The 14,771-nt window shown below is 48.3% G+C and overlaps 2 protein-coding genes across 2 annotated transcripts; both read left to right on the top strand.

The window, feature by feature from the left end:
* The first annotated feature begins 269 nt into the window (after positions 1 to 269).
* LOC115386900 (keratin, type I cytoskeletal 13-like) lies at positions 270 to 2,879 on the top strand. The gene is made up of 7 exons (XM_030089356.1): positions 270 to 653; positions 1,429 to 1,511; positions 1,585 to 1,741; positions 1,808 to 1,969; positions 2,190 to 2,315; positions 2,407 to 2,627; positions 2,792 to 2,879. The coding sequence occupies exons 1-7, from the start codon at positions 270 to 272 to the stop codon at positions 2,877 to 2,879; spliced, it is 1,221 nt and encodes a 406-aa protein (XP_029945216.1).
* Positions 2,880 to 10,284: 7,405 nt separating this feature from the next.
* LOC115386598 (keratin, type I cytoskeletal 13-like) lies at positions 10,285 to 12,527 on the top strand. The gene is made up of 8 exons (XM_030088988.1): positions 10,285 to 10,787; positions 11,078 to 11,160; positions 11,266 to 11,422; positions 11,490 to 11,651; positions 11,737 to 11,862; positions 11,937 to 12,011; positions 12,112 to 12,266; positions 12,341 to 12,527. The coding sequence occupies exons 1-8, from the start codon at positions 10,338 to 10,340 to the stop codon at positions 12,447 to 12,449; spliced, it is 1,317 nt and encodes a 438-aa protein (XP_029944848.1). The 5' UTR covers positions 10,285 to 10,337; the 3' UTR covers positions 12,450 to 12,527.
* The last annotated feature ends 2,244 nt before the right edge of the window (positions 12,528 to 14,771 follow it).

The following is a 14,771-nucleotide window of genomic DNA, read 5'->3' as shown; positions in this document are numbered from 1 at the left end:
CATAACCTTTCATGTCACGCCTCGTCCTCTTCTGGAACACATAACATGAAACTGTGTATTTGTAATGATGGTTCAAGAGCAGCGTTACGACCAGAGCGCCTGCTGGCTGTTCGAAGTGCTGTTGGGCCGACAAACGAACACGCCGGCCCCTCGCCTGTTTGCTCTCAGGCCCCCAGGATGTTTGTCCTCTGAGCTGCAGGTTTAAGAAGGTCTGGATGTCCTGACAGGTCTTCAGTCTGCGCCGACAGCTGACGGACTAAAACACCAACATGACCTCCTCGTCCAGCCGCGGCAGCTTCAAGGCCGCCTCCACCAAGATCTCCATCGGGATGACTCCCCGCGGGGCCTCCACCCGCCTGGGGAGCTCCGGCAGCGTGTACGGCGGCGCCGGGGGATCCGGGGTCCGAATCTCCAAAGCCTTTCGAGGTGCCGTTGGCAGCGCGAACCTGCTGGAGAACGTCACAGAGAACAAGAAGGATGCCATGCAGAACCTGAACGACCGCCTGGCCTCCTATCTGGAGAAGGTTCGCGGGCTGGAGGCCGCCAACGGCGAGCTGGAGCTCAAGATCCGGAAGCACCTGGACAGCCGCGCTCAACCCGCCGGCCACGACTTCAGCACCTTCTACGTCCGCATCAAGAAGCTGCAGGACAAGGTGAGCGCTGCCTGGCCCACGACGTTCATCAGATCCATCTTTACATCCATCGCAGAGCTCAGATCAAAGATGTAACCAGCAGCACAGTTTCCCTTTTAGTCTTCAGGAAACTTATCTAATTTAAAAATGTAGTTTTTTTCTTCATCGCATAAAATCCAAAGTCTGATTTTAAAATGATCTGTAAAACTTCAATTCTTCAGGTTTCCATCATATTTTCACTCTGTTCTTGTATAAAGTGAATAAATAATGTGACTTTTGTAGTTTTTCAAACAGCAGAAATCAGCCTGAAGGCTGTTTGAAGGTTTCTTTGCTCAGTAAACTGGAGTCTGTTTGTTCTCCATGTCACAAACACGCGGCTTGATGGAGGTTTACGAGTGTTTGCTAACAGGTGAGATCACCTGAGGAAGATGAACTGCAAAGACAAGTTCTTCATGTTCCCGACTGAGACCATAAAAATCCTGCCTACTGCATCTGGTTCAGCTCTAAACCGAGCTCTCTAAGATTCATCCTAACTTCAGCTGTAATAAACTCTTTGAATCATGGTGAATTCCTGATCGCTCCTCTGCAGATTTTCTTCAGAAAAAGCAAGATTTCTACCCCTTCTCATGTCCATTACTTTGTTCCTTATATTCAGTCATGCTGCTGTTAAAATATCCTGCTACCTGAAAACAAAGCTCCCACCACTAGAGGGAGACATTATATGGCTGTGCAGCTGGATTCTGCTTCCTCAGACCTACAAGGGACATGTTTAACAGACTATTTTTTGAAATTGCAGATTGTTGCAGCCCACTGTAAGAATGCAGCACTCTTCCTCGCCATTGATAACGGAAAACTGGCCTCGGACGACTTCAGGTCGAAGTGAGTCTTGACGAGAAGTTGAGCTTGCTCAGGCTGGAGGTCTGTGACAGATCAGGCGAGTCTGTGGTTTCAGGTTTGAGAGCGAGCTGTCTCTGCGTCAGACCGTGGACGCAGACGTCTCCAGGCTGAGGAAGACCTGGAGCGAGCTGACGGAGGACGGCAGGGACCGGGAGCTGCAGCTGGGGGGTCTGAAGGAGGAGCTCATGCTGCTGAGAAGCAACCACGAGGAGGTGAGTGGGCGAGGAGCAGGCGAGGGAAGGAGGTCTCGGACGGACTCTGATGGCGTGCTCCCGCAGGACCTGCTGGCTCTGCGCTCTCAGGCGGGAGTTCAGGTCAACGTGGAGGTCAACGCCGCCCCTCAGGAGGACCTGTCCAGCATCATGGCCACCATCAGGGAGCACTACGAGACCACCGTCTCCAAGAATCAGTCCAAGCTGGAGGCCTGGTTCCAGGCCAAGGTTAGCGTCTACCAACACTCAAAACAAAGATCATCTGTCGGTTACTATCTTCTTCATTCTTTTAACTTCTACTTGAGAGGACATTAAATTAATAAGACACTCTGTAATGATTTCCTTTAGGGTAGAAGTGAACATGCATCTAGACTGCCTGCTGTCAGTGAATCAAATAGCGGGTGGTCGTCAGCGAACGTGTCGATTCCCAGTGTTTCTTGTGTTTCAGTCGGAGGAGCTCAGTAAGGAGGTCACTGTGAGCACCGAGACTCTGCAGACGTCTCGCTCCGAGATCACAGAGGTCAAACGCACACTGCAGAGTCTGGAGATCGAGCTCCAGTCGCAGCTCAGCATGGTACGAGTTCCTCTCTCCTTCACGCCTCATTTCCTGTACCACATCAACTCACGTCCTGTCCCCATCTGACTCACTTCCTGTCCCCCTTCAGAAAGCCTCCCTGGAAGCCACCCTGGCAGAGACGCAGCGCCGCTACGCCGCCCTGCTGGCAGGTTTCCAGAGGCAGGTGACGGGCCTGGAGCAGCAGCTGGCTCAGCTGAGGGCCGACCTGGAGCGCCAGCAGCAGGAGTACCAGGCGCTGCTGGACATGAAGACCCGGCTGGAGCTGGAGATCGCAGAGTACCGGCGACTGCTGGACGGAGACCTGACCAGGTGGGGGCGCTGCAGAGTTCACCTCTACTTTCACCCGTGTAACATTCATCTTCCTCCCGGCTCCCAACACTGTTGTGTTATTAATGTGTCTTTGTGAAAGTAGAGACAATTTCCCTATTTGAATGAATAAAAACAACAAAGGGACCTTTCTGTTTATCTTTCAGCACTTCTTTGGAAAAGACCACTCGAGTGGTTACGATCGTGCAGGAAGTCAACTCAGATGGAAATGTGGTGTCCGCCCAGCAAGTTTGACAAGACCCAGGACAAGAACCGGGATCAACACCAGGACCAGAACAACAGCCAGGGCCCTGACCATGATCAGAACCAGTGTCTGTGCCAACATTTTAACAAAAACCAAATAAAATATTGGCTCTGAGGTGGGTTTTTTTTTTAGAATATTTTTTGAATCATTTAAAACTATTTCACCCTTTTTTCTTTTATAAAAACAGAAATTCATACTGAATCAATTAAGTTAACCGAGTGCCCAGCAGGGGGCAGCACTCAAAGGAAAGAGGGAAAACAGGGAAAAGGAAGAAACAAAATTGGTGAAAATATAAAAAGTTAATTATTGAACTATTTTTGAAAATATTGAAAATACCTTTCGTGAATAAAACATGCAAATATATAAAAAAAGAAGTCAGTGGGAGTCAGTTATCCTCTTCAAACATATTCAGCAAACCTGCAGAAATCATTAATGCTTTGAAACCGTCACTGAGGAACTTTTCAACCTTAATAAAACATTTTAATATCTTTTGTGATGATACATCAACTTACAACTAGTTGAATGACCCCTCTGTCACGACCTGAGGGCGTCAGTATTGCTTCACTTGGACTGAGCAGCTGTGAGGAGGGTGGTAGGAACCCTGCACATTAAAAAACTCCAAATGTGCGGACTGCTTTACGGCATGCGTCACTTCATGACATAACATTGTTTAGCCACCATTAGATTCATTTAGATTCATGACCTTGTCGCCATCCGTCCTTCACACAGCCACTGGAAACAAATGAAGGCGAGTTCAGTCAGACAGCACGCCACCGGGAGCAGCAATTTATGACGCCACGCACTAGTCCTCATGGGAACTGTAGTATTCCTTCAGGAAAAACACTACCGCTATTGTCCACTGGCGCCGCCAAAATCAACAAAAACTGAAAGTTCCTTAGCGTTGTTTTAAAGGGACTTAAGGCAACTTTACAAAATTTACCTCAGTGCTGCCGCGATAGGTGCTGTGGGGAACTGCAGCCACCAGCCAAGGCGGCACGGGAGCGCGCACAAACATTTTACAGAATGTCCGTCTTCACAGCGCTGCACCAGGGATGCTCATTCTGTTTACTATGTCGTGGTTTACTGCAAGACCACAGTGCATATTATGTGATTTTTGTCAGCATCCATTTTCACTCCCAAATGCAGCTGAAGTTCCCTCCATGAATCAAACGCATATCCAATATTTATTCGGGTGCCAGCCCGGCTTTGGTCATTTTTTTTTTCTTTTTGACTCATGAGATAACGCTGATAAAGTCCTTTTTTTCTTTGTGGTGGCATTTTTTTGTGGGCTTTGAGTGGATTCAGGTCGTTTGATGGCTGCCGAAGAATCCATTATATTCACGACCCATTAGCATTGAATAAACTGGAAATGCATGTGTAGTTTTTCACAAATCTTGCCTTAAGTCCCTTTAAGGAATGTCATGTCAATGTGTGACAGAGACGGCGAGGCTTCATAGCTCCGCTCAGCTCATTCAATTAACAAATGAAAACAATAATCTATGAAAAAAATAAAGACATTAAATTTCTACTAATGAAGTCATGAAAGTGATAGAACAATCAAACCTCTGAATTCTTTTAACTGAACATGAAAGCTCTCCCTCTTTATCTAAAAGATTTATAAAACTCTTGGGCACATTAAAAGTGAATAGTCTCTTTATTTGGTCTTTAAATCAGTTTCAGCTGTTTTGGTTGAGAATCATGAGACACCTTCTGTCCTGCACTCCTCCTTTCCAGTGAGGTGTTTTCCCTCTGGGGACAGTAGATGGCGCTGTGTCCTCATTGAGCTCACAGAGTCTCCTGATCATCTCAGCAGAATGGAAGAAACCTTCTAGTGCCTGGGCGTCAAACATGAGGCTTGTGTGCAAAACGCGGCCTGCATGAGGTTCCATTCTGGCCCACTAAATCACTAAACACATTTCCAAAACTTCAAAGTAAAGCATTGGTTTCTGGAGTTCTGTGTTTTTTGTTTTTGTTTTTTTTTTTTTGTTGAAAATTTGTTGTATTTTCCACCAGAAGGTTTCATAAAAATTGGCTTTGTGTTGAGATTTTAGTCATTTTCTGTAGTAACTGCTTATTTTTAACAAAAAATATAGAGATTTTTATCATGTGTACGCTACACCACGACAAATAAAAGTTTAAATTTTAGAGGTTATTATGGCCCTATTCTGCCGGTCTGGCTCACTCAACACCAGATCAGGCTGAACGTGAACTAAAATGCATTTGACACTCCTGTTCTCATAACTGTGGAGTCCGTCTGCGCCTGGCTGCACGTTTCACAGACTGATTGTATTTCTGCGAAGGTTAATGCTGGATTTTGAGTGTGCAGAATTCACAGAGTGGAAATATTAATATTTTAAATTTTTCTTCCAGGTGTGTGCTGCCATTTCCAGGCAGTTCGTAGTACTTTAAATAATTGTTTTTTTAGTTGATAAGTTGCTAAGGGAAATATTTCAATAATGCCAACTAATTTTCTCTGCAGACAGATGCTTATCATATCTGTTGATCACAAATATGGACTTAAATCTTCCGGAGACCCGAGGAAGAATTGAAACAAATCTTTATGCAAGTTTACAGAGAACCGAGGAAGGTTCCAACAGATTCCCTTACCACTGTTTACTTTAATTATTGTTTTGGTTATTTTCTCATACGCCTCCCGATCTGTTCCGACGCGTCCCCTCCTTTCTCCTTACCAGGAAATGTATAGGTATCATTAATCTTCCAGGAGTCAAACGCCAACTGAATCCGTTTTGTCTTGATTTACAGCTCATGAGTAAACATGACCAGAGTTCTCTGCGTTCTAAAACCCGACTGGAAAGACTGAGACGGATCGGCCGTACAGAAACGACCACACTGCTGACGCTGCAGGGCCTCGGCGCTGCACGATCCCAACGACGGGCTCGTACGAGGCTTTCTGCAGCGCTTCGCGATGAGTCACTCATTCATTCACGCACTCATTCATTCAGTTCAGGTGTGTTGGAAACGCGCAGCACTGCAGCCCTCCAGGTCCGGGAGTGCCCTTTGTTGAAAACTCACTACAGTTACAGGATGGAAACAGTCTAACTGTAAAACAGGTTCTATGTCTGGTAATTAGAGAACGACTGATAGTTAGAATTTAGTCGAACAGAAGATCACACAAATTACAGAAAGATTTTTCTTCATTTCAGGTTTCTAACTGTAAAAAAATGTTTATTTTTTTTTAACTGTGTAAAATCATGCAGGTAAAAGTAATTTTAAACAACTCATTTCCTACGTGACAGTCTCATCTGTGTGTGACAGATATTTCACTCGTCTGTCAGCGGCTGCTCATATGAATCCGGAGACGCCCCGACAAACTGGTTTCTATCGGAGACATTAAAAATCCATTAGAACCAGACGAGCCGTCGACTCTCAAACATCTCAGACATGTTCAGCTGGAGGATGATCAAAGAAACATCCTGCTTCAGAAAACAGAGGGAGAAAGAGAGAGTTTCCAGGCTACATGGAGCAGAGATCCGGAAAGTTCAAGACCAAAAGAACCATTTTTGTCAGTTTCCACCACAAAATGTTCACTTTTGAACTGATGTTTAACAACACATGAAGCTGTAAAGTTTTTGCATTTTGTACAAAAATTGTCTTCTGCGGCACTGAAGTTTCAATTAATCCAAAATAGAAGAGTAAATATTTTATTCGATTTTTAACAGTTTCTGTAGCTGGGTTATAGTGGTTTCATTGGTTAAAAGAAAAACACAAAAACACTTAAATGGATTTACTTTTCCCCATTTTGACTTTTTCTTTAATCTTTTCGAAATATTTTTTTCTTAGTGGTTTAACTTTTAGAAATTTCAGCCAATTTGGATTTTTCTTTCTTTACATTTTGTTTTTTTGCCATTTTTAACAATTTTTCAAAGTCCCTTTTCAGCTGAGACACAAGAGGCATTTTGAAAATGAGCCTTGTGTAATTATAGACATTCATCACAACATTTCACTGACACTGCCACATAGAGAAGCTTTTTGCTTCAGTTTAAGGACTCAGTATCAATAGAAATGTGATCAGTAAACACATTGAAGTGTGTGTTTGCGGCTCCGCCCCTGTGTGTGTGTGTGAGGCTCTGAGGCTTCACCATGCAGACCCCAGCCCTGCTCTTCGAACTCCGAGTCTCTCTTTCCAGATTAGATAACCGGCGTGAGGAGAGCGAGTCACGATGGAGACGGTCCTGCCCTCATCCGTCACTCGGCTGCCACTCAGGCTCGGGGAAGTTTGCAGACGGATCAGTCGCCGTGCAAACTCACCTGAGAAAGACGGCGGCTTCGCATCGCTCGTCGGGGCTGGCCGCCGTCCAGGCGGAGCTGGAGGTCAGCGCTGGGCGTAGAAACAGGTCTGATAACATTCAGCTGACAGCAGTTTCACTCCAGGTTTGTTTAAGCAGCAGGTGTACGGGAAGAGGGAGGAGGAGGCGGAGGAGGAGGAGGTGGAGGAGGTGGAGGAGGACATTGAATCACATCGTGCCACATGTTGACCTCCAATGGAAACGTCTGCAGACTGTGTGCGGTCTTTGCACCGTGGTGGATGAAGCATCTAGACCAGGGGTGTGCAACCTGCTGCTCTTCAGTCCCTCTGCAGCGGCTCCATGAAGCCTTCACCACATCAAACATGAACAAACATTTGACTTTCAATTTTCGTGACACAGCACAGCACCATTCAACATGATTCATCGCTCCTGGATCAAAAGGGATCAAAAAAGGTTCAAGTAAAATTGGGGAAAATGGTTTAAACCACAAGAAGTGTGTGTGTGTGTGTGTGTGGGGGGGGGGTGATAGAACAGCTAAAAAAACCCTGAAATGTCTAGAATTTCTAAAAGAAGAAAATTAAATCTGGTTGGAAAAAAGCATGCAAAACTGCTTAAAAAGAGGTCAAATGGATAAAACAGCTAAAATTTCAAAACGTATCAACAACAAAAGCCTTTAAAGTTGAAAACCTATTCTGAACTGTAGTTTAAACTTCATAAAGACATCATAATACACTGTTTTTGATTGTGCTTCAAAACTACATATGAAACTTTATGATTTGTATTCACCTCATTTTAAATGTTTAATGTGCTTTGTGGCTCCAGAACAACTTGACTTGACAGAAAGTCACAAAAAATGGCTCTTTTGGTCATAAAGTTTGCAGAACTCTGATCTAGAATGAGCTGATGAAGCAAAAAAACAATCAACAGCAGAGAGAGTCCCTCTGCAGAATCACACAAACTAACATTAAATTATTCATTCACATTTAGCAGTAGCTGCAGGGGAGCCGTCGAGCCAGAGCTTAAAAGCCATGTGTCAGACCAACGGATGGGAACTGTCACAGCGCGGTGAGTCAAATCCAGAGGTGAGGCATCTGGATTTCAGGTGTCCTTTCAGTGTGTGACTCCTCGGACAAGCTGCATCCTGCAGGAGCAGCAGCAGTGAGTAATAATCACAGCAGACGTGTTTCTGTGATCGCACTGGTAAAGGTCGCCTATTAGCGGGGCCACATCGCAAATCCGCTCTGAGGTGTTTAGCCGCCGGCTTATGGAGACATTTTCTCCAAGCATGCACTTTTTCTTCTCATGCGTTTCACTTTTTGGATTGATTCAGGGTTACCTTTCAGGAAGGCGTGGTTTAGAAAGTCAACATCAAACTCAACATTTATTAGCACTAGAGTGGGACGAGGCAGCTGGATTTCAGGTGACCTTTCTGCCTGTGACTCCTCTGGCATGTTGGATCCTGCAGGAGGAGGAGCGGCGAGGAATCAAAGGTAAACCAGCTGTAAAGGTTAACCTGACTCTGTCCCGACACGACTGCAGTCTGCCAAAGGTCCCCCATCAGCACCACATCAGCCATCACGGCTGTCATATTGACATCTGGGCTAAACTTTATATCCTACAGGATAACTGAGTTAGAGATTAAATAATTCAACATATATTATTTATGACTTTCCAAACAAAGGTTGTTGAATCCACTTCCATCTGCTTGCAATCGAAATAAACCCACCCGACGATTCCATCACATTTGGACAAATGTCTTTCAATAAACCTTGAAAAAAGAGACGGCTCTGCTGTCTGCACGTCCTGAGTTCCACACTCTCAACCACTTATGACCTTTCACCTCTGACCTCTTCTCACGACAGGAACTGCAGCAGCGTCTGAACAATTACGATAAAGTTTTCATTAAACCAAAGGAGCTGATCGTAAATAAGTCAGTTAAACTGTCAAAGACCATCGGTGATGTTCTTCCGGCCGTGTGAGGAGTTTCCAGAAGATGTTAGCGACGGCGAACTGCTCTTCCCTCCAGAGTTCTCCTGCTGGGAGCATCGTTCTGCGGCACGCTTTGAGAAACCTCGCATCTGATCAATTCTATTTTAGAAAATCTGTGGGAGTTTGCAGCAACTGCGGAGGGTGTACAGGAGTCTGATGCATTGTGGGAGGTTGATGATGATCTTTCAACTCTCATTGTGATTTTAGCATCTCCGAGTCTTCCTCCTCGTCCTCATCCTCCTCCTCTAACCCCACCCTGGAGCTGGAGCATCGCCGTCCTGCATGTTTGAGATGCTTCAACGCTCGTGAATCTAACGACAAAGTCTTCATCAGGTTTGTCAAACAGCCAAACTAAGAGTCTCTCATCACAATCAGGTGTGTGAGGAACGTGAAACATGTAAGATGGAGGGACGCCAGAACCAGAACCAGAACCAGGACTGGACTCGCAGGGCAATGGGCAGTCCTGGTCCTGGAGAAGCAAGTCCCTCACTTCAACACACCTGATTTGTTGATTGTCTCGTTATCAGAGCTTCATCCTGATACAGCCATTAAATCCAGGTGTGTTGGAGCCAGAACACACTAAAAACATCCAGGACTGCCTTGCTCGAAGACCCCGGGTGCCCGTCCATGAGGTGTTTTGACTCCGTGTTGGAGAAACACTGAATGTGTGTTTGAACAGTGTCTTCAGCACACCTCAACCTCATAAGTCTTCATAAGGGGTGCAATAAGACAACATGCACTTTTTAGCAGTCAGGTGTGTTTACCTGGGTGAGAGGACTGAAACATGCCGGACGCTGGCCCTCTGGGCCCCGAGGTGCCCTCCCCTGACCTGAACGAAGCACTTTCACCTGCAGAACTCTGCAGAAATGACTCCTGCTGTAATTGCAGAAGTTTTTCTAACAGCTGTTATTAACATTCTGCCGCCCACACAGTTTTCACTGCCTCCTGCTGCAGGTGAGCTCTGCTCCTCATTGTCAGCTCTGTGTAAAGGTTACAGTACATTTTTTTTTCGGACCATCCCCGCCGCGCCCGCGGCCGCCGCCCCTCAGGTGCGCATACCTGCGGCCGGGCGCGCCGCCGCCTGACGAGTGATTGACAGCCAGCGGGGGGTTTAAAAGGCGGAGGAGCGGCGCTTGCTCCTCACTCTCTCTCTCTCTCCTCCTGCACTCAGCTCAGCCTGCAGCCTCCATCATGTCCTCCTACCGCACCACCAGCAACACCACGGTGCGCAGCTCCGGCCGCAGCGTCAGCGGCGGCGGCGGCTTCGGCGGCGGCGGCTTCGGCGGCGGCTTCGTGGCCTCCAAAGCCCGCAGCGTGTACGGCGGCGCGACCGGCAGCGGGGTGCGCATCTCCTCCGTGTCCGGCGGCGGTGCTGCAGCCTACGGCGGCGGCGGCGGCAGCGGCGGATACTCCGTGAGCTACAGCGTGTCCGGCATGGACAGCGGCGTGATCGGCAACGAGAAGTTCACCATGCAGAACCTGAACGACCGCCTGGCCTCCTACCTGGAGAAGGTGCGCTCCCTGGAGAAGGCCAACGCCGAGCTGGAGCTCAAGATCCGCCAGTTCCTGGACAGCAAGGCCGGGCCCGCCACGCGGGACTACAGCGCCTACTTCGCCACCATCGCTGACCTGCAGGGCAAGGTGAGGCCCCGGGGCATGACGGGAAACGGGGTCAGTGTGCGGGGAGGTCAAAAGATCAAGTTAAACTGCATGGAGTCAGCGGTTCCTAAAGGCATCATGGAACCTTCTTTCATGCACAATAATATTAAAATTATTTACAAACTGCAGGAAAAAGTTTTATTTTGGGGTCTTGCTGGTGTTTTTGAATACAGATGCATTTTTTTTTTTTTAATTTTCCCTCAAGTCAAAGAGTGAAAACTATTAAATGTTTGAGAGAAGCTTCAGGATCAACTCATGCTCTTGTCTTTCAGATCCAGAATGCAGTGAAGGTGAACGGAGCGATCCACCTCAGCATCGACAACGCACGCCTCGCCGCCGACGACTTCAGGCTGAAGTGAGCAAATGAATCTGTATACGTTAACACTTTTTCCTCTGAATGACTCGCTGCTGCCGGTGTTCGGAGCGTGGCGCTGACGTCCGAGGCGTGTCCCCGCTGCAGGTACGAGAACGAGCTGGCCATGCGCCAGTCGGTGGAGAGCGACATCGCCGGGCTCAGGAGGGTCCTGGACGAGCTGACGCTGGCCAGGACCGACCTGGAGATGCAGATCGAGGGCCTGAAGGAGGAGCTCATCTTCCTCAAGAAGAACCACGAGGAGGTGGGCGTGGCCTCAGGTGGAGGCTTCTCTGACTGGTGGGCGGCGTCTGACCCTTCTCCTCCTGCAGGAGCTGCTGGCCATGAGGTCTCAGATGAGCGGACAGGTGAACGTGGAGGTGGACGCCGCCCCTCAGGCCGACCTCAACTCCACCCTGGCCGAAATCAGAGAGTACTACGAGGGCGTCACCATGAAGAACAAGAGAGACCTGGAGGCCTGGTTCAAATCGAGGGTAAGCGCCGTGACGCCTCGTCCTGCTTCCTGACGGCGCGCGGCTTCACGATCCCGACTCTGACCCGAGTGCCGTGTGTCTGCAGTCCGAGGAGCTCAGTAAGGAGGTCATCACGCAGACAGAAACGCTCAACACGTCGCGGTCGGAGATCACAGAGCTCAAGCGAACACTGCAGGGGCTGGAGATCGAGCTGCAGTCCCAGCTGAGCATGGTGAGTCAACGCTTCACCCCGGCGTGTGAGGGAAAATGGCCGCTCCGTCCCTGACCGCCGTCTCCTCTGTGCAGAAAGCGTCTCTGGAGGCCACTCTGGCCGAAACGCAGAACCGGTACGCCATGCAGCTCGCCGGGTACCAGTCGCAGGTGAGCGCATCCCACTGCATCGCGTGAGGCAGGTCAGCAGTGGCTCCCCCTGCTGGTGGGAGTTGCCATGTCGTGCTAAACGCCGCCCGTCCTCCGTCAGGTGGCGTGTCTAGAGGAGCAGCTGGTTCAGCTGAGGGCCGACCTGGAGCGTCAGTCCGCCGAGTACCAGATGCTGCTGGACATCAAGACCAGGCTGGAGCTGGAGATCGCAGAGTACCGCCGCCTGCTGGACGGAGAGGGCGGCAGCAGCACCAGGTGAGCCTCCGCCCGTCAACGCCTTTCAGCCGGCGAGACACGGCTCGTCTGACCTGTTCTCCGTCGGTCCGCAGCTCATCCTCGACCAGGACCACCACCAAGCGCGTGGTGACCGTGACAGAGGAAGTCGTGGACGGGAAGGTGGTGGCCACCTCCACCAGCTCCTCCACCTTGGCCCGTTGATCTCAACAAGCCAATCAGAAGTCTTCTCTTCAGCACTGTCGAGCAGAAGTTCTGAACAGACAATAAAGAGAGTCCAAGCAATGCAATGCTTCTGTCCTCTTGTTTTAACATGACGTTCAAACAGCCGGAGGCTCCAACCCAGTTAGATTTAAAGGTGCAGTGTGTAATTTAATGCCAGCCTCAGCCTGTGCAGTCTTATAAACTATCGGTGACTGCAGAGGAATGGCTGTAAAATGCATTTATTCACTGAGGGGAATCCCACTGATGTGAAGAATTCTGAATATCAACGGTTTACACTGAAATGTCTGAACTTCATTACTTTAAAGTTAGTGTTTGGAAGCAACACACAAAAGTGATGCCCAGACTTATGAAATTTCAACCATTGTAGTGTAAAAAAAAAGTATTAAAGCCAGGGTTGGCGATCTTGGAAAACTAGCATGTATTCGAATGTAGTGGCCCCGCCCAGCTCCCACCCCATTGGAGGAACTCCCGCTTACATGCATGAGCACCGCTGTCACAGTACTAACCTGTCCTCAGCGCTTCGGTTTTCTTTATTTGCACTACGCCAAGTTATGGCGCACTCAACGGCAAATAAACCCCCAAACTTTCTTCTCCACCATTCTGCAACGACGCGCCGTCCTTCTCAGCTTGGCAACGCACGCACTGAACCAGGGTCGGTGCACGCCATTGACATGTACGCGTAGGGGGCAGGTAGAACAGCGAAGGGGATTTGATTGGTTTACAACCAAGGTGTCCCGGCAAGACTACTGGTTGCTGTTTTTCCTGTTTTACTCCTGCTGTAGAAGGCGGAAATTTTCCGCTCTACTTTAAGAACACGCTATGAATTGCTTCACATTGGGTCATTTCAACCAGTATTTAAGAAAATATCTAATTGAGATCGCCAACCCTAGCTTTCAGGAAGCATTTTGACCCCCCCCCCCCCCCCCCCCCCCCACACACACACACACACACACACACACAATGAGGGGGTATCGTTCCCATTTTCAATAAGGAAATATTAAAATGGTAATGTGGGAAAAGGGAGAACAAAAGATACCATGAAGGAGGAGTCGATGGCCGTCAGTATTCGGCCGCCGCAGACTTACAGTTACACCATTTTCTCTATTGCTCCTGTCGTCTTTTTTGGAGTCTTGAGGTGAAGAATCATTTGCTCGAGACTCAAAATTGTCTACAGTTGAGCAATTTCTTTATAGACAATGTTTTGTTTTTTTTAACTTTCTGCCAGCAAAACCTTAGAAGTAGGCATCGTCACACCCTTGGATTTGGGATATAATATTTGTCACCCGATTCGAATCCCAAAGCTGACAGGCCGTCGCTGTCTGTCTCGGAGCAAATCCACTGACCCCACAGGCCAGGTTGCTTGTAGATTCTGATAACGAACCAAAACATTTGTTTCGAGTCCTTCTTCTGTCATCTGCAGGCATCAGAATCTCCCTGTTTGCATCAATAAACTCAGCATCCATTCAAATGTCCACCTGGACTCTGCTGGCCTCTCGCCGGTGCATCAGTCTTCTGGCTCCTCTGCGGCCTCTTTGCTGCACTGTGGCGCCCCCTTGTGGTCACTGTGAGCTGGTCGTCTTAGTGGCTGCTAAACAGGACATCCAGGACTCCCTCCCTGGTGGAGATCACATACAGCTGCCAACAAGGAGGGTTTGTCCTGGTTTGTTTGTCGCCCTGAAGGAGTGGCTGCATAAAGGAGGTCGCTGCTCTGACCGGAGAGGGTGTTCCATGAGGAGGAAGCTGCTTTCATGAAGGCCGATTGTTCCCAGGCCCACTCAACAGACTGGCTCGCCACTGTGTTTGCTAAAGGTGGAAGTCAGAGCATTCACTCAGTTACCGGTTGTTGTATAAATCCACCGCTGAAGTTTTTGTTTCTCACAAGAGGGACGGAGGAAGGTTCCAGAGGATCGAGGGATCTCGGCCAGATTTGAGATATCTGTCCACATTCTTAGAAATGAATTTGATTTGACAGGTAAATTAGGCTTTTCAGACCCAGGTGAGCAGATATCTGTCTCTTTCATGTGTGTTTGCAGAATAACGCCACTGTGTCTCCTGTGCTTTGAGGGATCTCCACCCTCTGTCTAAAACCACCAGCTCCCTGAGTCATCGGCACTGAACTCCAGGAACCACTTTTCGACACCGCAGTTTAGAATAATGGATCATGAGGGGGAAAAAAGGGGTAAATCCATGAAAACTTTGCACTCACATATGTCACGGCCAGTTTCATTGAGGTTACCACTTATCTGTCACCAGATCTGGCCTGAAACCACAAACATTTAGGTACAAATACTGCATTTGGGT

The sequence above is a fragment of the Salarias fasciatus genome, chromosome 4 (genome assembly GCF_902148845.1).
Source record: "Salarias fasciatus chromosome 4, fSalaFa1.1, whole genome shotgun sequence".
NCBI classification, from domain to species: Eukaryota; Metazoa; Chordata; class Actinopteri; order Blenniiformes; family Blenniidae; genus Salarias; species Salarias fasciatus.
This window is presented reverse-complemented; position numbering and strand designations above follow the sequence as displayed.